This window comes from Callithrix jacchus, chromosome 10, assembly GCF_049354715.1.
Source record: "Callithrix jacchus isolate 240 chromosome 10, calJac240_pri, whole genome shotgun sequence".
NCBI classification, from domain to species: Eukaryota; Metazoa; Chordata; class Mammalia; order Primates; family Cebidae; genus Callithrix; species Callithrix jacchus.
Genome location: NC_133511.1, coordinates 80,109,130 through 80,130,600, shown reverse-complemented (window position 1 = coordinate 80,130,600; position 21,471 = coordinate 80,109,130). Strand labels below are relative to the sequence as shown.

Genomic DNA, 21,471 nt, shown 5'->3' with positions numbered 1-21,471 from the left:
AGAAATAAATGTGACAGTCACATACAGGAGGCATTTGGAAATGGGGAATGGAAACTGGAGGTCAAAAGAGGAGGCTAGGACTAGGAATATCGATTTGGAATTTGTGTCTTTTGAGCTTAGTGATGGAGAAAATAATAGGTAATATCCTCCAGGAAGACTGAGAGAGGTTCCAAATTATAAAACCAGGGAAAACGAACGTGGGAGGTAGATTAAGAGGCAGCAAAAAGCCAAGAGAAGTAGCCAGAAACTGGAGAGAACCATGAGGCTGTTCTGTGAAGAAAGCCAAGGAGGTGGTGGAAAACATTGAGTGCTGTGGATGGGATGGGGGAGTGAGAAGCAGTACTGGTCATATGTGGGTTGGTGATTACTGCCTTAGATTTATTTCAGTTTTCTGGTTGTGGAAACCAGATGATAGTGAGTTGAGGTGTCATTTGAGGCTAAGGATGTGGAGAAAATAGTGTGGGTTTGAGAAATTGTGGCAAAAGCAGGGCAAGATGGGGTAGGAGGTTAGAGGAATAAGAAAAGCCACTCCAAGTTACTTAATCACAGATACAGAGGTATGCAGATCTGGAACTAGATAGGTATTAACATCTGGTCCTTCGGTGTTGAGAGATTTAGAAACCTAGTTTGCAGGCTAGTACATGCCTTTCTTATCGGGGAGAATGGCACAGTGCAGCTTCTCAAGACTATCTGCATTGGAGGGCCAGGTTAAAAGAGTGTTAATCTCCAGTATTGTGGACTGATACTTTGCTAATGTCATAAAAAAATGAATTATTTGGAAAATAATCATTCTCCTGTATATTATGGCAGTGTCAAATTACAAGTTTCTGAACACTTGCTTTCAGTTTCTTATCTCATTTGTGGATGTCATCAGGCTGCAGGTCTTGGTTTGGGCAGCACTATAGTGGGGAAGGGAACAAGGAGAGTCGAGTGTTTTTCACAGGTGGCTCTTGTGACTTCCTAGATTAATGACTCCAGGTTAGGAACACTGAGTGACGCATTCCAACACTAAAAAAAGAGGGACTATACTTATACCAACTCCAGGTGTTGTAAAGGAGTCAGTAGACTTGAATAAGATATTTTTACCCTTTTACTTACAAATTATTTGAGGTAAAGAAAAACTGTTTAAACATGTAGGTGCTTAAAATATGAGAACTATTACCAATCAGTTCTAAAGACTAGGAATATTTACAGCAGTATGAGAAAATGTTAATGAATGCTATCTTATGTTAAGACATTATGAATATTATAAATGTTAAGTGAAGACAAATTTCATTTTGCTCTGGTGATAACTGTAAAATTATGCATGCATATTTTGTCATGACATTTTCGGTTGTAAGTGACAGAAATGCAAACCAGCTTCTCACAGTTCGTGCATTTACTCATTTATGAAGTGAGGATTGGGTGGAGTGCAGTTGGCCTTCAATGGAGTCCTACAACAGGATACCATTAGGACCCACTCTTTAGAATTGTCCAAATTATGGAAGTGGAGTAGAGACCTCGGCTGGATGGGAGAGCTTGTGTCAAAGCCTAAGGCCAGAAAAGGTAAGATAATTGGCCCCAGCCCTCACAGCTACTTAGGTGCAGCAGTGGTTTGAACCTAGGTTTCCGGTGCTGAACCATGACATAACCTCTGTCTCTCCACCCTATGTGGAGTATGTGAAGCGTTTGGAACCAACAGGTTTTCTAAAGCAGGGTGTCATTATTTAAATTTGATATTTTAGTGTAGATCTTTTGCTTTCAGATTTCAAAGGATGTAAATTGAAGAATTAGCTTCATGCTAATTAGCATTCAGCTGCTATTTATAATTTGTTACTGCATCTCATTTTCAAAAGGTTTATTTTTATTCATTCTCCTTACATTGGGCAATATGAAGAACAAAATGAATCATTTTATTAAAATTGATAGCTCCACATAATAGAGGAAATGACTATGTCTTCCTTGAGTCTATGTTATAATCAGGGATTAAACATTTAGTCTTCTTTATTTTGAACAACAGTGTCTATATCGTTAGGGTATAAATATTTAGCTCCTATGTAGCTGAACTTAGAAGGCTGGGAGCTTTTAATGGTCAGATTCCATTATAAACTGATGAGAGGCCTTTCTACAGTTCTTTGAGCTTTCTGATTTTTTTTTGAGACAGGGTCTCACTATGTCATTCAGGCTGGAGTGCAGTGATACGAACACAGCCTACCAAAGACTATTTCCTGGTCTCAGGTGATTGTCTCACCTCAGCTTCCAGTGTAGCTGGGACTATAGGCACGCACCACCATACCTGTCTACTTTTTATTTATTTTTTTGAGATGGAGTCTTGCTCTGTTGCCCAGGCTGGAGTGCAGTTGCGTGATCTCAGCTCACTGCAACCTCGGCCTCTCTGGTTCAAGCTATTCTTCTGCCTCAGCCTCCTGAGTCGCTGGGACTACAGGCACGCACCACCATGCCCTGCTAATTTTTGTATTTTTAGCAGAGATGGGGTTCCACCATGTTAGCCAGGCTGGTCTCAAACTGCTAACCTCTGATGATCTGCCTGCCTTGGCCTCCCAAAGCCTGCTGGGATTATAGGTGTGAGCCACCACGCCTGAACAGTTTTTGTATTTTTTGTATAGATAAGGTTTTGCCATGTTGCCCAGGCTAGATTTTCTGATATTTAAAACAAATTTTATTTTTTTGACTGGGCTTGGTGGCTGGACAAATTTTTTTTTAAATTATTTTTTTAATCCCAGCACTTTCGGAGGCCAAGAGGGGCGGATCACTTGAGGTTGGGAGTTCAAAACCAGTCTGACCAACATGGAGAAACCCCACCTCTACTAAAAAAAAATAGCCGGGCATGGTGGCGCACGCCTATAATCCCAGCTACTTGGGAGACTAAGGCAGGAGAATCACTTGAACCTGGCAGGCAGAGGTTGCAGTGAGCCTAGATTGTACCACTGCACTACAGCCTGGGCAGCAAGAGCAAAACTCTTGTCTCGGAAAAAAAAAAAAAAAATTTAACCGTTGTCTGAAATGTGGGCTAAATAGAAATAAGTCACAGAAATAATTTGACTTTGAGAATTTGTGTGTATTGACATTCATCTTAGTTCCTTTTAATGTTGCTATAATAATACCTTAGACGGGGTAATTTATAAAGTAAAAAGGTTTATTTAGCTCATGGTTCTTCAGACTAGGAAGTATAGGAAGCATGCTGCCAGCGTCTCTCTGTTTCTGTTGAGGGCTTTTCATGCTGTGTCATAACAGCAGGGAAGGTGAAAGGAGACAGAGGTTTTCAAAGAGTCAAAACCAAGGGGCGTCCTGGCTTCATAATAGCCTATTCCCTTGGGAGCAATTCTGTGCGAACTAATTCAGTTTAGAGAGAGCTGGAACTCCTTTAGTACAATGGTACCAAGCCATTCATGAGGGATATGCCTGCATGACCCAAACACTTCTTACTACGCCACCTCCCAATGTGGCCACCTTGGGGATCAAATTTAAAACATGAGTGAGTTTTGGTGGGAACAGACTCAAGCCCTAGCACATTTTAGCCATGTACTTGACCTGGACTGTTTCTGGAGAGCTAGAGTCATATGAGAATGTGTAATATACCTTTAATTTCCTGGAGCGAGTACACAGACTGAGTATGCCTAAAATATGTTTAATATGCAAAGTTCAAATTAAAAACAGCACAATTTAAAAAATTTTTTTCAGTTCTGGATCTATAGAAGCCCAGATTTATTCTCATTTGCTATAGCAGATTCCCTTCAAATAACATGCACTGACAAGGTGACCAATGAGTGACCCAATGTCTGGTTGGGAAATCTATCTCTGAACTTCTTGCTGTTGAACTTAAAATATAGATGTAAATTGGATTACAACTGGTTTGGCATTGAAAAAAAATATACACAACAAACAATTGTAACTTCTTTCTATGACAGTGTTTACTGGGTGTCTAATACACTCTTTACTATCTCAAGTGGAAGTCCAAACAGATTTCATTTTTGTAGTAAAAATTCTTTATTTCCCAAATGATTTGTTAGCCAGAAAAACTGTAAACCACCTAATAAGACTTTGGTAAGAAAGAGACTTGATGTTCCTTATAAATTCCCCATTGCAAACAAAAAATAATGCAACAAGAGTCATGTTATCCATTCTTAGTCATTAACCTGGTTTTAAGTCTCTAGAATCAGGATTTTAAATGTACCCAACTGTGACCAAATAACATGTGACATTAGGGTGGCTTGTCCTTGGATTAGGAATCACCGTCTTAAGGAACTTTGATTATCATGGGTTGAGAGTTATCTAGATAGCTTAGAACAATGTTGCAAAAGAGGGCAGTTCTACAGGAAGAGTTCTTTTTTTTTCTTTTTTTCCTCAAGTAGGAAATTAAATCTCATGTTTCTTTATCTTGTGCTCCCTTTTTTGGAAGAAAGCAATTCATTTAAGGATTTAAAAAATGTTGGAGACAAAGGTAGTTCAGAGATGTAATAATGGTCCCTCCACGAACAAGGGAGGAAAAGCCATGTCTTTTACTGAAAATGATGGAGGTGGAGGACAATATAAAAAAGACTCACCCTTCATAACACTTACTTAGTTTAAAAACATAAGACAGACCCAGTGAGTTTTTATTGAACAATCTTTCTTGTGTTAAAGTACATATTCAGGGCTATAGTATGTTGTATTTGGAAATATCGTGATGTGTTTAATACAAATTCTTAGTGTATTCAGAGCATAATATGTGTCTTACCAATGGCACACATTTGGATTAAGCAGTAAGAAGGCCTATAAAAGAAACCATTTTTAACAATAAATTCAGGAACAAAAACTGCTGATGGACTCAACTAAGAAAATGTCCTTTTACACTATCCCTAGGTGGTCAGTCTCCCTGAATCTGGTGTGCTTATAATTGCTGGGAAGGCAGTGTAAACCCGTGGCCATTCCTATGCGTGTCTGGGAGGACCACCACCATGGTGTGGAGCACTAACACAGGTTTGGCTTTCCACTAGAATTGCTTGCTCAGCTTAATCCCATAATATTCCTTTCTCTTAGATTTACTTTCTGTCTTGATAACTTTTTTTCTCTACATATAAAATTTTATGTCTGAAATAACAAAAGAAGTACAGAGATAACTGTTTTGTTGAAGGAATGATTTGGGAGGCTTTGGGCAGACTTAGCAAAATGTTTGTATAACAAAAATGTTTTCTTACTAAAAACTGATTTGCAAACTTGAAAGTCTAGATGTGTGTAGGAAGATTTTAAAATTCAGGTATGGGACTGCTAAAGAGACCAGTTTTGCTGCCTTGGTCTTGGTTCCAATCAGGATTTAGTACCAAAATGTAAAGAAGGCTGGCTTCCTAGAAGAATTGTGCATACTCTCCCTAACCCCCAAAAGCCAGGGAAAAATACACTCTAATCTCAGGTGTAAAAACTCGTTACCTTACATGTAAATAAAGCAGCCATATTTTTTTTTGTTTGTTTCTGAGGGGCATCGGGAGCCAATATCAGGGGTGAGATAAATGTATTCCAAATTTCTCAATGAAAGAACAAAAGCCACCCAACATGAATGCTCCTCTTCAAGTCTACCAGCTCTGTTTTCCTCAGGAACTACTGTTGATTGAGGAGACTTGAAAAGAGACCTAAAGTTCCACTAAGAAGACATGGGCAAACAGTGTTTTCAGTGAACAGGCCAAAGATGAGAATGAGGGGGATCTGCTCCCTTCATCTGATTGAGAATGTTTCCTACCTGCCGCACCCTGGGACTCAGGCATAGAGTCACTTCCAGACATGGTTGCTTCTCCACGTGGAGGAGACCAAGGTCTCTGTTCTGCCTGGCCAGGTGGAAGCTCCAGAAGGATATGGACATGTTTCAGTTTAGTACAAGGTGGCTGACACTACTCACTTCTGTGCAGGAAGAGGGCTGGCTGGAGATGAGGGTGCTCCACTCAGCCTGTACCCATCAAGAAGTATTCAGAAAGGATGTCCCTGGCATCCACAAGACTACTGGGCGAACCACACTGCAAAAATGAAAACTAGTGTACACAATTTAAATTGTCTTAAACAAGCAAATAAACAATCCAGCCATTGGTGACTCTGGAATCTAGAGTGCAGCCCTGGGGAGCTTGTACCCTTGCTAACAAGGGTGAACATTGCATGCTCTGATCTCCTTTTTGTCTTTGCAGCTGGTAAACTGGGAGCTTTTGAATCTCTTCTTTACAGTCATGTAGCGTTCCTGAATCCCACCTCCGCACAGTTTGGTGCATTCTGACCAGGCTGTCCATGGGCGCATCCTACAACCTGAAAGCATGAGAATGCCTGGTTAGGCCAGCAGAAACTGGGGCCAGAACAGGGATGCTGAACTCTAGTAGAACTGTGAAATGTGGTTGTCTGGGTTCCTCCTCTGCTCAAGTATGTAATGACTTGGTTAGAGTCCTTACTTGGAAAAGTTAGGTCATATGTGATTGATTGCAAAAAATGGCCACAAATGCTTCATGGATCTTCTCATCGAAAGGTAGACTGTTTCTCCACCTCTTGAATCTGGGCTTGATAACATGACTTACTATGGCCAATGGGACATAAGCAAAAATGGGCTTAATAAAAGCTGCTAGGAACCTTTCCACCAACATGTAAGCAAGCCTGGCTAGACTACTGGAGAGACCATCTACCTTTGCAATGACTATTCTGCTGCCTGGAATGTACTTTTTTTTTTTTTCCCCGAGATGAGTTTCTACTCTTGTTGCCCAGGCTGGAGTGCAATGGTGTACTCTTGGCTTACTGTAACCTCTGCCTCCTGGGTTTAAGCGATTCTCCTGCCTCAGCCTCCTGAGTAGCTGGGATTACGGGCATGCACCACCATGCCTGACTAATTTTGTATTTGTAGTAGAGATGGTGTTTCACCATGTTGGCTAGGCAAGTCTCAAACTCCTGACCTCAGGTGATCTGCCTGCCTTGGCCTCCCAAAGTACTGGGATTACAGGCCTGAGCTACCACGCCCAGCCTGGAATGTACTTTCTATGTGGCAAACTCCTCCAAGTTTTTCAAAACCCACTCTAATTTTCCCTGTTCTGACATGTCCCTGAACTCCAGTCTGTAAGATGCTCATTTCTCAGCTCCCTGAGCACTTGGTGCATTGCTCAATTAGTTATTTGGCCGCTTGGATCAATATTATTTCGGGAAATAAAACTCAAGGCTGACATGACATTGCTGCTAAACTTCTGGTTAGCCTTGCAAGAAAAATCATAAAGCCTCAGGCCACGGCTGCCTTGTCTGAGCCACACCCTTAAAATGGAAGATGACGTGTTCTGGGAGGTTCTCGGGAACACATTCCCTAAATGATGAACAAGACTCCTCTGACATATCTGTATAATTTTCCCCTTTTGCAAGGAGTGGATGGGGGGGTTACTAAGTCATAACTGATTTTGAGCAGTTAGACACACTTCTGGTTTTATACATGTGCAGAAAGGAAGGAACTGTGCAACTCCTAAAGATTCTTTGCTTGAAAATTTACGTTTGTCAGGTAATTAGGTTATCTAAATGATCTTTGATAAAGGACCTTCTGACCCCCAATCCTCTCTTTTATAACTTTTGCTTGCTCAACATCTGGGAAAAAACTTGGATCTGAAGAATCAAAATGTGGTCTGAAGACTGCAGAAATGTGACTTTCCCCCAGTCTTTTTGTTTGTTTGTTTGACAGATCCAAGATTTGGCCCAGTGCAGAGCGTCCCTGTCCTGGAGACCAGCCCAGGCCCACACTTGGGAGGGATACCTGGGAACTGCTCCCCTTCAGACTCTTCCTTCAGCTGCTCGCTCCGCCGGCTCTCTCGGGCCTCCCTCCAGCGTAGCTTCTGGATGGATGGATTTCGAAGGCATTTCCGGATGCGGCACTTTTTCCGCTGCACAGTCTCTGGGCAAGGTGCACCTCCAAACTGAGGCTCCATTTGGATGATCCGGGTTCGAATCATGTGGCCTTTTCCGCATGACTTGTTACACTCTGACCACTGGGACCACTCAGTGAGCTCACAGTCAATGGCTGGCAAGACACAGATGGGCATCAGTGTATCTCATGTCTGAAACAATATCTGGTCACATGAACATCTCAACAAGCCTATGAGGAATGCAAAGGAAGTGCCATGTCATGGCATTTTACAGAAAAAGAAACTGAGGCTCCAAGAGGTGGGCTGACTTCATCCAGCCCCAGTGGTTGGTAAGCAGCAGAGGCAGGATTTGTGCCAGGTCATCACCCATTCTCTGCTCCCTCTTTGACTCAAGAAGGCTTTGGAGGACTTTGAAGATGTGTTCAGAGCCTCTTGCCCTGCTCTGTGAGCTCCTAGAGTATTGTCAGATCAGCTTCAAGTACAGAACAGCCTCCCACACTCCCAAACTCACTGATGGTATTTTTCAGAGCAAGGCCAACAAGCCCCCTGCTGCTCTTTGGAGAGACTATATCAACAAGCTAAAAGTGGCTGACCCTTGTGGACCAATACCAAGGACATTGTGGTTCTCACACGCCCTGGCAGCTTTTCATTTCAGTATCATCCTGTGTTCTATATGTGGTGGGTCTATGTGAAAAACAGGAGCTATAAATGGGACATTCAGTAGAGAAGAGGGTCAGGAGCAAGTGGTACTTTATGGTTTATCACAGTACGAGATCCAGTAAATTCTTACTAATAACACATCAGTCTAATTGTCAGGATGTGTTCCAGGGAGGTAAATTATTCCAAGTGCTCTGTTGGCCTTGCAAGGCCAAAGTCAGGCTGGACCTAGACTGTTCTTTTTTAGTTTCAACAGTTTCCGTTCTTTTTTACTCCCCTGTGGGAACTCAGGTGGCTTTCTTATTTGCAAAATGGGGATCATGGTATTTTTCTCATTAGGTTGTGGGGATTAAATGAGATGCTCCCAGCCCTGTAAGTGCTCCATTAATACTCATTTTCTTCTCCCTTCCTTCAGTGGACACTGCGAATATGAAGACTTAAGTCAGACAGTCAGAAGGCTGTGGGGCTCCAACTCTGGTGAGCTGGCCTGAACCATAGGCCAGTCTTAGTTATTGAAAGTCCCAGGCTTTCTCTAGTGGATGGTCCAAGTTACCTAACAGCCCAGGAGCTGAAGCATGGAGCAGGGATTGAGGCCTATCCTTGCCACATCTGGTGCTCACACTTTGGACCAAATACTCAGTTTAATCCTCAGAGCAACCTAGGAAGTGTTTCTGGCTACTTTGCAGATGGGGAAACTGAGGAACAGAGGTGCTGAGTCATCGGCTGAAGGTTACTAACTAGGGGAGGGAGCATGAAAGACTGCAAGTGTGTGCTGGAGGGGGCCAGAGCCACAGCCAGTGTGCCTGCCCTTTCATCACCCCAAAAGAGCAGCTCTTGGAAGACCAGCCAAGGAAACTGGCTTGCTCTGCTTGGAGGTGATTAGTCCCATGCAATACAAACAGCTGATGGCAGAGATTTTGGAGGAGAGGACTGGGAGTGGGGTGGGGTGAGCTTTTGAGAACTTGGCTTGTTTTCTTGCTGGTTTTCTTACCAGTCTGCCAGAGTCATTGATTTAATGTCCAGGGTCTGGTCATGGGGAAATAAAATGGTCACAGGGAGAAGAATAGAACTCAAAAGCTCGGAAAATCCATGGGTCAGGCAAGCCCATAATTGTTGGGGGAGGGGAGGAAAAGAACTAAGGTTTTTTGAGCCTTGTGCTGTTTCTCATATGCGTCTCCCATTTAGACTTCACGGCAACTTGCACTTTGGGTGTTTTGTAGACAGTAGTGGGATTCTCACTTTACTAATGAAATTGATGTAGTGTTTAAGTAACTGCAGACACTGACTGCCAAACCCCAAGCTCCCCCGCAGCAAACCATTTTATTCTAGGATCTAGCAGCATTAGCACTGGCAGGTTCAGGGTTCCCTGGACTCAGGAACAAGGAGAGAAGTGATGGGCTTCGGGGAGCTCCAAGACTTACGGCATTCCGGGAGCATGCACTTCTCCACCTGCTCCAGGTCCTCATTACAGTCTCCAAGTTCCGCCAGAGACTTGAGCATCCGCTGGCGGGTTCGCATGCCCTTCCCGCAGGTCACGCTGCAGTCGCTCCACTCAGACCATGGGGACAGCAAGCATGGGATGGTGTCTAGATCAAGAACCAGGTTTGCCACTGAGAACAGGCTCCTTTTGTTTTCTTTGATATCCCTGGCCCCACAATGTCCCACACCCAGTCCCCTGTTTTGGCCCCTGGAATAAAGTAGAAATTGGCCTGTGGGTTCACATAAGAGTGAATTCTATGGAGCAGGAAGTGGCTCAGCAGCCTACTGCTCTTCTTGTCACTCTCTTTCATCTTCCTGGCCCCCTGGTGGTTATGACATGAGGGTAGTAATATGACAACAGAAGTCCTCACTGGAAAGTAGAATCTTCCTAGAGACAGAAACATCCCACAGTCACCAAGAATCAGGCACTAAAGGAGGGGCCAAGGGCCGCATTTTTGTATACTGTGGTCCTGAATTCCCTAGAATATGTGCTTGTGTGCCTTTATATATCTGCGTGCTGATGTGTGGGCAGACCCATATGCATTTGTGCAGAGCAGGGAGGTCATGCTTTATGGGATCAGCCAAGTCCAATGTACAACAGGAGTGGGCTAGACCTGAGCCAAGTCCAATGTACAACAGGAGTGGGCTAGCCCCACCTAAATCTATTAGCCCTCCTCCCCACCACTGCAAGAAAGACACTCCTATAAAACACAGCTGCAGGTGAATTCTATCCAAAGGTTACCAGTTTGCCACCCCAGTATTGCTTAGAATGTCCCCTGTGGAGGTTACTCTTTCTCAGTCTGGTTGATGTCCACACACCTACGGCTCTCATCTGGCTCCTGGCAGTGCCTGGCAAGGACCATGGGCCATGCTTTCTTCCTGCTTAGCCTCTGACATTTATGGTGGTAGTAGGGGGTGGCATGGCTCTCCACGCCTGGCCCTGGTCACCTCCTCCAAGCACATCCCCATGCCCACTCACGGCACTCAGGCATCATGCACTTCTCTGCCTGGGAGGTCTCGGCCTTGCACATTGAGCCATCTGCGGGGCTCATCTTGATCATTCGGTGTCGCTTCTTCATGCCCGTGCCACAGGTAGCGCTGCACTCGTCCCACTCGCCCCACTCGGTCATCAAGCAGCTGCTGGGAGCTGGGGAGGCCGGTGGTATTGGAGTTGCACCTGCTGCCTCCCCGACCTGCCCGTCTGCCTGGGGCCCCCCACCCACCTGGGGCCCCCCACTCACAGCACTCCTCGTTGACCGTGCATTTCTCTGTTTCCTCAGTGGGCAGTGTACACACGGAGCCATCCTCCGGGAACTGCTTCACGTACCTCTCCCGGGACCTCATGCCCATGCCGCAGGAGATGCTGCAGGGCGACCAGGTGATCCACTCGGACATGGTGCAGGTGGAGCCGTCTGCAACACACCAAGCACATGCTGCAGCAGTGCATAGTGGCTAGGATGCCCACCCAGCCAGAACTTGCTGCCAGTGGGAATCAAGAGGAGTCAGGCAGCTGAGGATGTCAGTGAACCTAAGAGGCCTAAATCCTTAAACCGGCAAAGTTCTCTAAGAGGAAATGCCTCTTTTCCACATGCATGGGTCACTCAGAATTACTCCTTATCTCATGAAAATACATTTGAAAGATGCTTGGATAAAAAGGAGGGTGTTTAAAAAATGTGTACACACACACATAATAAAAGATATAATTTGATCCATATATAATTTAAGATAAATCATACTCCATTTGTATGAGGAACAATCCTTCCCTGTGGAGGGGGAGGTTAAGGACCTCAGCTCCTCAGTTTAGACAGCTCTTCAGTCCCAGCCCCAAGAAACAGAGCCTTCAATGTTGACAGGACAGTCCCAGCTTTCCTCCCACCTGTTTGTAGAGATGACTTTTCTATGGGAGGGTTCACTCCCCTTATTGTGGGCAAAACGAGCTAGCCATAAACCACGTAAAAGCACAGCCCCCAAGACAGGTATTTAAGACCCCCACTCTAGGGAGAGCCAAGGAATTAATGACCTGCACGGATTAAGCTTGCTTTCTTTATCCTCAGCTTGGAAGTGTTATTTTTATTTTTCTTCCTGCCATACACCAGTCCAGCCTATACATCCCTTCCTATTGCCTTATTGCATCCTGTAAGATCAGGGGGTGAGTAGCATAGATCCATCAGGCAGAGAAAAGGATCATGGCTTGGAAAGCAGACAGCTGACCTTTGCACAGCAATCAGCTTAGTGCAATATTGAAGCTTGGACCCTCATGATATAGGTGTTGCAAGATTATACTTCAAGCCTGACCTTTGGGCTGTTGCAAATAGAGAGACTGAGAATTTCTGCAATCAGCCTGAAGGTCCTGACACAAAGAAGTGAGAGTGCTCTGACTCATGCTGGGGTGGAACACAGATGAGGGGCCATGAATGATGACAGAATTAGGGCAATGAATCTAGATTCAGTCTGGGCTGACCTGTTAACAGGCTCCTTAAGAAGAGATTGGAGTTGAGGCCACGAAGCAGGCTATGTGTTACTTGTAATCTGTCATAAGATATATCTATGTTTGTCAGCTCTTCAGTAAAAGAAGGGGAGTGGTCAGTCAATCTCAAGAATTCCTTTGATGTCATAAGAGAGGTTCTATGTTCAGAGCCCTCAACACACTGTTGCAGACAGGAGTCTGCCCAAAGTGGACCCCATGGACATCTACAGTCAGGGTCCTTGTGCCCTCACCGGGGACACTGTCTGACTGCTGGGCAGACCCTCCCTTCCTGAGCTCCTGCCAGCCCCTCGATGGTCTCGGTCATCTCCTCACCTTCGTCGCTGCAACCAGGACCCATGCAGGGCTGGAAGTCCTGGGTGTCGGGGCAGGGGACGCTGAGGTCCAGCTGCGCCTTCAGCATGCGTTGTCGCATCCTCTTGCCTTTGTCGCAGGTGGAGGAGCTGCAGGCGGACCATGGGGACCAGTTGGAGTAGATGCAGGTTTCAGGGGTGTCATCTGGAAAGAGTGTTTGACAGGTTTTCCCTGGGAGCCTATGGGAGCCGCCACTGGCCCTCTCCAACACCAGCTCATTTGGGGACAAGAAGAGCCATGCTGCCACACTGGCCTTATTGAGCCTGTGTCCTCCTGGGATGGAAGCAGCCATCCACTTCCCTTTAAAGATTATAATTTAACATCTTGCTAATATCTGAAGGAGCAGAATGATTCTTATTATCCCTTCCTTTCAACACATGAATGTCTTTTCATTTTCAGTTCCTCATCCTGACATTGTTTCCACACACATGCAGGTACATTGTAGGCAATTTTGAAAAGCTCAAGGCTTGTTTTCATGCCATGGCTCATCTCCCCGCTGATCCCATACACAGGTGTCATAGTAAGAATAAGGGCAGTGCTATTCATTGAGTACTTACCATGTACCAACACCATTCTAAGAACATGTTTTATCCCATTTGATTCTCACAACTCTGTTAAGCAGGTTCCCTTATTATCCCCATTGGATAGTTGAGGAAACTGAGACAGAAGGATTAGCTTCTTGCCTAAGATCATATGCTACTGAGAGTCCGGGTTGTCTGGCTCCAGATCCCATAAGAAAACTTGAGCTTGAACCATGATTCTGTCTCTCCCTCCTGCCTGTAGGATCTGGGCCTCTCTTTACTTGCTGGGAAAGTGAATGTATCCACACCTGCCTTATCAGCTGGCCTGAGAATGGAAGCAGAGTGGTCTGACTCCTGAGAAGCCCATTCAGATAAAATGTACGTGATCATTTTAAAGGCCTGATGCTGTTCAGTATATATTCTGACATCAGATCTTCATCAATTGCCTTATGCTTTGTGCCTAATCTTGGCCTTGTTTTTGATTATTTCTTGAGGAGAAATCCTCAGAGATAGGATTACCAAGTCAAAGGACATGAATAGTTTTACAATTCTTAAAACAGGTTAGCAAATTGCTTTCTCAAAGGGTTGCATCAATTTATGTTGCCACCTGCAACAACAAAAAGCAATGTACCTTCATCTTTCTCTTCTGGAGCCAGGTCAGCTACAATATCATCGACATTGTCAGGTACAATATTGCATTGTTCCCCCTGCAAAAGAAATTTTACTTGGAGGGCTCACATGAGAGAAAGAAGAGAATATGTAGGGGGAAGATGAAAGAGGACTAAAATCTAATGCCCATTCTGTATAAAATGTCACCCAGAGCCATGGCAAAGTTCTGGGCCAACATTTACAATCTGCCTGAGAAAGAAATGCCAAGAAAGCAGGAGTGGCTAACCAGGGATAAGTAAATGGCTTGGGTACCACTGTTCCCAGTTCTGGCCCAAGGCAGACATTAGTAATCAGTTATGGAATTCACAATAAAACCAATTTGCCTGGATCAAATTGTTCATTTGAGCACTGGGCCTCACTGCTGATTTCATTTTGCTCATTTTCTTTCTTTTTTTTTTGAGACAGAGTTTCACTCTTGTTGCCAAGGCTGGAGTGCAATGGCATGATCTCAGCTCACTGCAACCTCTGCCTCCTGGGTTCAAGTGATTCTCCTGCCTCAGCCTCCTGAGTAGCTGGGATTACAGGCCTCTGCCACCACACCCAGCTAGTTTTTTTATTTTTAGTAGAGATGGGATTTCACCATGTTGGCCAGGCTGGTCTTGAACTCCTGACCTTAGATGATCTGCCCACCTTGGCCTCCCAAAGTGTCGGGATTACAGGTGTAAGCCACCGCGTCTGGCCTGCTCGTTTTCATCTTACAAAATAATGTGCATGTTAGAAACCCGGGGAGACCAGGGTATTCCATATCCTGAGATGCTTTCTGCTAGGGACTCCACAATTCTAGAGCAGAAAGGTGTGCAGTCTCCCTTGGCACTCCTACCGGGAAGGGTCGATGCTAGAGTGGGCTCTAACCCAGTACCTTTCGTGCGATTCTCTCGATGACAACTCTGGCTACTTGAGTGATAGACCCACCCTCTGGGTCGTAGAAAGGACTCTGAGGATGGTCCAGGCTGGTCAAGGGCCGGATTTTCTCCTGAGGTATGGTAGGCTTGTTGGGTGACTGCAGGAAAACATATAGAGGCAAGGAGTAAGAAAACCCCTGCCTCTTTGTGGGGAAAGACCCACAAAAGCCATTTGTTATATGGATCAGAGCAAAGTCCTTGATAGAATTTAACAAGTATAATAGCTACTATTTATATTTATGGAATTGTGTTCATGCCATGTGCTGGGAAATTTCTAGAACTGTATTTTAAAATTCTTCCATGTACATGGTAGGATTGTGCCCAGATGAAGGAACCAAGTTTCAGAGAGGCCATCCCAGCTAGGAAATGGCTGAGCCAGGTTGACTTGAATCCCAAACTCTCCCTAATAGATGAGGCATTAGAAAACTTTTTTCTGTAGAGGGTCAGATGGTAAATATTTTAGGCTTTGTGAACCATGCTGTGTCTGCTGCTAATACTCAACTCAGCCATGGTAGTAAAAAAACAGCCCCAGATAATATGTACTTGGATGAGTGTAGCTGGCTTTGAAAACTTCATTGACAAATCACATTGTAGGGCAGATTTGCCTTGCAAACCATAGTTTGCAGATGCCTGTTGTAGATTGTTCTCCCGTTGGTTATTTGAGGGCTCCAGATTTCAATGCAGTTGATCATATCTAAGAAATATGACATTCAGGACAGAATGCAAACTTCTTAGCCCAGCTGTCCAAAACCTTCAGAATCCGGCCCAGCCATATCACATCAACCTCTTGCTGTTCCCCACTTGCTCTCTTGCCATCGTGGCTTTGGAATGCTGTCTCCTGCTCACCTGGGAACTGCTCTTTATCAGTTCCCTCTCTGTGCTCTCGTGGCCACTGCATAACACTTCCCAGAGCCCAAATCACACTCTGTATGTGATGAGACCGTGCCGGCCTCCCCAGCCAGCCTGAAAGTTTGTCTAGGACAGAGCCTGGGTTAGATACCCTCTGTGTCCAGAACACTCAGGATGGGGCTGGGCAAGGAGAAGGTGCTGGGGAACTTTGCCACTCACCACTCCAGGCATACACACACCTCATAGGTCACTCCACTGTCAGTGCCAGCGTCCCAGGGAATCAGGTCTTGCACCACCTTCTGGACCCAGCCGCATTCCTTGGTGCACAGATCTTCTGCAGATAAGCCTACGTTCCAGTCTGGACTAGGGCCCATCATGGTCAGGAAGGACATTAAATGGCGCGTTCTGTCCACAGAAAACTCAGCCGAGGGTGCTGCTCTCCTGGAAACCAAATACAGAGACCATCACATTAGGGTTCTTGGGTTGGTCCTCACTCTGAGGGAAATCTGCCTGGATCATGGATGAAGAATGCGAAGGACAGAGAGTAGTCACATTCATGGTCTCCCACTGAACTCTGCCTTTGGCCATTACAGGTTTATACCCTTCTCTGTCCTAAGCCCATCCATTGAACAAATGTGGAGGGAACCACATACTACTACCGTATCCAGTTTTTTTTTTTCAGAGACGGAGTCTTGCTCTGACACCTAGGCTGGAGTACAGTGGCATGATCATGGCTCACTGCTGCCTCAAACTCCTAGGCTTAAGTGATCCTTGAACCTCAGCCTTCATAGTAGACAGGACTACAGGTAGGCACTACCATGCCCAGCTAATTTTTACATTTTTTAAAGAGATGGGGTTTTGCTATGTTGCCCAGGCTGGTGTAGAACTCCTGGCCTCAAGTGATCCTTCTGCCTCCCAAAGTATTAAGATTACATGCATGAGCCACTATGCCTGGCCGTATCCAGTTTAGATGGGTCCACAGAGCTTACTGTTATTTGTATTTCCTTGCTTATTTTTCTTTTGTTGCTCTTTATCAACTGTCATCTCTCACTGGAGTATAAGCTTTGGGAAAGCAGAGTTTTGTCTACCTTATTCAAGGCTTTATTTACAGTGCCTGGCACAGAGCACGTACTCAGTAAAGGCTTCAGAATACATGAGCAAGGAAATACTGTGCACTATGTGTGTGCCAAGCATGTTGGATGTAGACAAAATTCACAAATGAAAACTGCTTAACAATGTCCCCTGCCTTTCTGTATACATTCTCGCCACATGCCTGGAGTAAGGATGATGGACTCTAATTTACAGATGAGGAAACATACTCAGGAAGGTTATGTAACTTGTCCAAAGTCACAAAGTTAAGTGGCAAAAATGAGACCATGGCCCGAGTCGCTGTTAGTTCAAGGTTAGTGTTCTTTCCAATCATTCATTTTAAAATCCTCCTGATTGTCCCCTTTCCATTCTGCTGAGATCTCCAGTGTGCCATCAAAGGGACATGTCCCCCAGCTTCCTGTCTCCATTGTCCTCAGAAGGCCGCCGACAGCAGGCACTGCCCAGCACCAGACTGCACTTATCAGCTCACAGCTGGGGAGCAGGGACCAGCGGTAGAGCCAGAGACCTTTGGCCGACACCCCAGGCTGCTGGGAATAACATCCCAAGTCTAAGCTATCAGTGGCTGCTCTTCAACCTCTATCTCCTTGTGTACTCAGATTCTCAGGAGTGGCTTGGGACCATGTGAGATACATGGCAGCAACGACTCACATGGCTGGGAAGGAAAGAGCCACATTCATAGGGCACACAGGGTAGCAGTCCCATATTATTTCATTTTCCCTTCATGACAATCCTGTGGGGTTAGAATTATTATCCTGTTTCATAGAGAGGCCATGAAAGTGAATAAGTGGTTAATGAATTAAGAGACACAGCTAGGAGGGGGCTGAGGCTTGACAGCAGCTCTGCCTGACTCTGCACCCCCAGGCTGCTAATTGTGGGGAATCCTTGACCAAGGACCAACTGTTCCTTCAATTCAGCTGGCAGCTGGTCTGCCTCAGCTCTTTGGAAGTCCCTGTGCCCTCTGTTGAGACCAGCTGCTTCTGGTTGCCCTCACCTGGCTCCAGAAAGCAATGACTGCAGACCCAACTAGGGCCTGTGGAACTGGGCCCCTTGGGTACTGGTATCACCTCTTACAGCTATGTGTCCTTGGGCAGATTACCAAACCTTTCTGCGTCTCAGTGTCCAAATCTTTAAAATGGTGGTCACATATATCTACTCCAAAGAGTTCCTGTGAGTTTCAAATGAGCTAGCTTGCAGACAGCACTTAGCCCAGTGCCTGGACCTAGAACCCTTATTACCATTGATGTTACTGAGAGAAGCACTGTAGGGTCATATGGAGATCAGAAAGGGGATGGATGGGAGGAAAAGACTTCCTGAGTGGACTTTCCATTTTAGCCTGATGCTAGTCTAGGTTCCAGCACAGGAGTGGAGAAGAACCTGGCCTGAGCCCTGGCTTTGGCGTCCGTTGATTGATAAGGACCTGGTGCTGCCTCCCATGCACCTCCTCCCTTGTCCCACCCTACCTGCTACCCAAGAAACTCCCTGGGCCCTGGCAGGCCATCCTGGCTGCAGGTTAGCTGCAGGCTCTACTGTACTTGCATCTATTGGGCAAGCTCTTCAGTGATTGAAAAAAGTGTGGTCCTTGGACCAGCAGCATCAGCAACCTCTAGGAACTTGTTAGAAATACAGATTCTTGTGCCCCACCCTAGATTTGCTGAATTAGAAACTCGGGGTTAGGACCCAGCAATTTGTTTTAATAACCCCACCAGGTGATTTTAATACACCTCAAGCTTGAGAATGGTGGGTCTCCTTATCTTTCAAGCCTCAGGTCATGTTACCTCTTCCAGCAGCTTTTCTGTCTGACCTCAGCTGAGGCAAATACATAGCGCTGGATTCCCACACTGCACAGAGTCCAGTCTCTCTAGCCAGACTCCATGATTGTAATCACTCACTCATTGTTCCTTCTCCCTGGCTTAGACTGGGAGTTCCCTGAAGAAACTCTACATTTCACAGCTGCACCCCAGGACCTAGGAGCCCGGTGGGCTGACTGAACCAATGCGTGAATGATGGCTTGAGCTCCTCCACTTCCTAGCTTTAGATCTTGCGGAAGTTGCTCACTCGCTTCAAGTCTCAACGTCTTCATCTAGCAATACATGCCTGCAGTGTTGCTGAGGATCAAATGAGATGCTTTATTAGGAAGCCTTTATAAAATGCTAAAGTATTGCAATGACATCATCTGCTACTTGGGCATAAATCAGGGGATTTAATTTCCTTTTCCCACGTGCGCATTTTCTGGCATATAGGTCAGTGATTTTAGCGACTTCTTTAAAGACCTGGTTCATACAAGGATTGCAGTTTATGGAGGTGTGGCATTACCTCACTAGGGACCTGCAGGACAGGGTTCTGGCCTACCTTCTAGTAACTGATGAGCAGAAAGTATTGGCACCTGGGCATGGCTGCCCTGGGGGCGGGGGTCCAGTAGTCCCCTGGGAGGCAGGTTTCCTCTTCCATTACCGCAGAGACTGACCGCTCCATCTATCACCTTCCTGTCTCCCTAAGTATGTGATTTTGGGCTAGATTAGTCACTATAGCCTGTACCCATGGGTGACTCCATTCACAGTGACAATCTAAGGGGACAAAACCAGTTCTAATCCAGAGCTGTAGAAATCAAACCAACTGCCACCCTAACATATTACCCTGAAACCTGCCCAGCCGATGGGTGTAACCATCTGAAATCAAGGCCTTGTGGAAATCATTCTCAGCAAATACATGATATAGTAAATTTGAATCTATAAGGGCCTGAGAACAATTTTCTAGCATCTTCCAACATCTTTCTTTTATCCTTGACTGGAGAATCCCTCCCTGACCCCACTTATGTAACACTTCCTAGAGGAGGTATTTCCTGGCCTCTCCCTAAATTGCTTAGAACGCCTATTCTACTTCCCCATAGCATGCTGAACTCACTCTTGCTTTGGAATTTCTTGTTAATATCTGCCTTCCCCATCAGTTTCCAATAGAGTGAGGACCATTTCTGTCTTGTTCATAGTTATATCCCAATGTCTGGCTTAGAACTTGGCATGTTGTGGATTATCTTCCAATGTTTGTTGAAATAAATGAATTAATCTAAGAAATGAACATGGAGCTCTTGTATTTGCTTTGACCTTCAAATTTAATTAAGCATCACTTCAAAGTATTCTTTCACAATAAAAAATAATGAACTGGATAAGAACATATATGAGTTTTCCTTAGAAAATGCTAGATAGGACTGGAGTGCTTTAATTTGTTCAAACTGTAATAAAAATTCTTATTTATGCTTTTGCATAGGCCATGTCTCCTAAGATATGATATTTTGTTACTTTGGTTTCATCTTTCTACCTGGGACTTGGATTTGTATATTTTTTCCAGCAAAGAGAGTTGATCTAGCCATACCATATACCAGAGTATATAATAAAGCATGACAGACAAAATAGCATGATATTCATTTCAGATAGAAATATAAATCAGCAACACAGATTGGAGATCCCAGAAACTATAGATAAGGACTATACAAAATAGGCTTCTCAAATTAGAGGAAAGAAAAGATTGTGCAACGAGTGGGGTTGGGCTAAGGTAACTATAATAAAAAAAATACTGGATTCACATTTAATGTACCATGCAAGAAAAAAATAGACCCAGAGTCAAACAGAAAATAACCAGATCATAGAAAAAAAATATAAAGCTTTCAGATCGATTAGAGAAATGTTAATATTTTCAACTTTGAAACAATAAAAGCAATTACAAAGAAATAAATTGAATTATATAGCAATTAAAACATCTGTAAAATGAAAACAACAGTACTGAGTTGGAGAGAAAAATGACATTCTGGCAAAAAAGTCTCCACTGAGTGTGACTGACAAAGTGTTAATATCTATACTATGTACAGAGCTAGTCCAAATGTATAGAAAAAGACCACGATCCCACTAAAGAAAAGCTAGGAGCAGACAATTTATATCAGAAAAATGAAAAACAAATGAAGACCCGGAGAAATGTTTCCTCTGTCTACATTTGGAGAGGCAGCATGGTGTGGAGGGAAGAACCCAGGGCACTGGTGACAGAGCTGGATTCAAATTAGCTGCGTATTTAATAGCTATGTGATGGGGCTTCCACCTCACCTTTCTTTGCAGTTGCTACATCTGCCAAATGGGAGCATCATCATCCTACTCCAAGGTTTTATTGTGAGAAAACTGCTTATCATTGTGAGGGACCAGTAACAGGGCTTGGTAGGGGCTGATTTCCTTCTCATTCAACTTTTCTAAAAATGTCCCAAAACACCATAAAAGGGGTAAGAAAGGATTTTGATACTGCTTCTAGAGACTTACTGTCCCCTCCTAAAGTACAGATCCACTCCAGTGAAACTCAGGAGGGTTTTGTAAACCACTCATATGCTGTGTTCTGTCTCATCGTGTGTTTTAAATAATCTGAATTTTCAGAGTTGCAGAAACTCAATCTAGCCTCGAGAGGGCGCCCAAGACATTCACTAGCCTGAAGTCCTGCAGCGGTGTGTGTGTGGAGAAAGGTTTGAGGGAGGTTCCTGCAGCGCTGGGAAATGTTGTGTTTATAACCAGGAAGCATCTAGGGCTCCAGGTCCCACTGGATGCTTAGATCTTCCACCGGCTCCTCTATCCAAG

The 21,471-nt window shown here is 44.7% G+C and overlaps 1 protein-coding gene across 3 annotated transcripts in view; it reads right to left on the bottom strand.

Annotated features, from left to right (window-relative positions):
- Positions 1–3,889: 3,889 nt before the first annotated feature.
- SPON1 (spondin 1) overlaps positions 3,890–21,471 on the bottom strand; it is a 300,022-nt gene continuing 282,440 nt past the window's right edge. For 2 of the 3 annotated variants that reach the window (XM_009007713.5, XM_002755075.6), the window contains exons 8-16: positions 15,997–16,198; positions 14,866–15,006; positions 13,969–14,044; positions 12,778–12,960; positions 11,219–11,389; positions 10,957–11,124; positions 9,920–10,084; positions 7,733–7,996; positions 3,890–6,264 (exon numbers count right to left, since the gene is read on the bottom strand). In XM_009007713.5, the coding sequence (XP_009005961.1) occupies positions 6,101–6,264; positions 7,733–7,996; positions 9,920–10,084; positions 10,957–11,124; positions 11,219–11,389; positions 12,778–12,960; positions 13,969–14,044; positions 14,866–15,006; positions 15,997–16,198 (1,534 nt within the window). In that variant the 3' untranslated portion in view covers positions 3,890–6,100. The remainder of the gene's footprint in view (positions 6,265–7,732; positions 7,997–9,919; positions 10,085–10,956; positions 11,125–11,218; positions 11,390–12,777; positions 12,961–13,968; positions 14,045–14,865; positions 15,007–15,996; positions 16,199–21,471) is intronic. The other variant, XM_035265886.3, reaches the window with a different exon arrangement.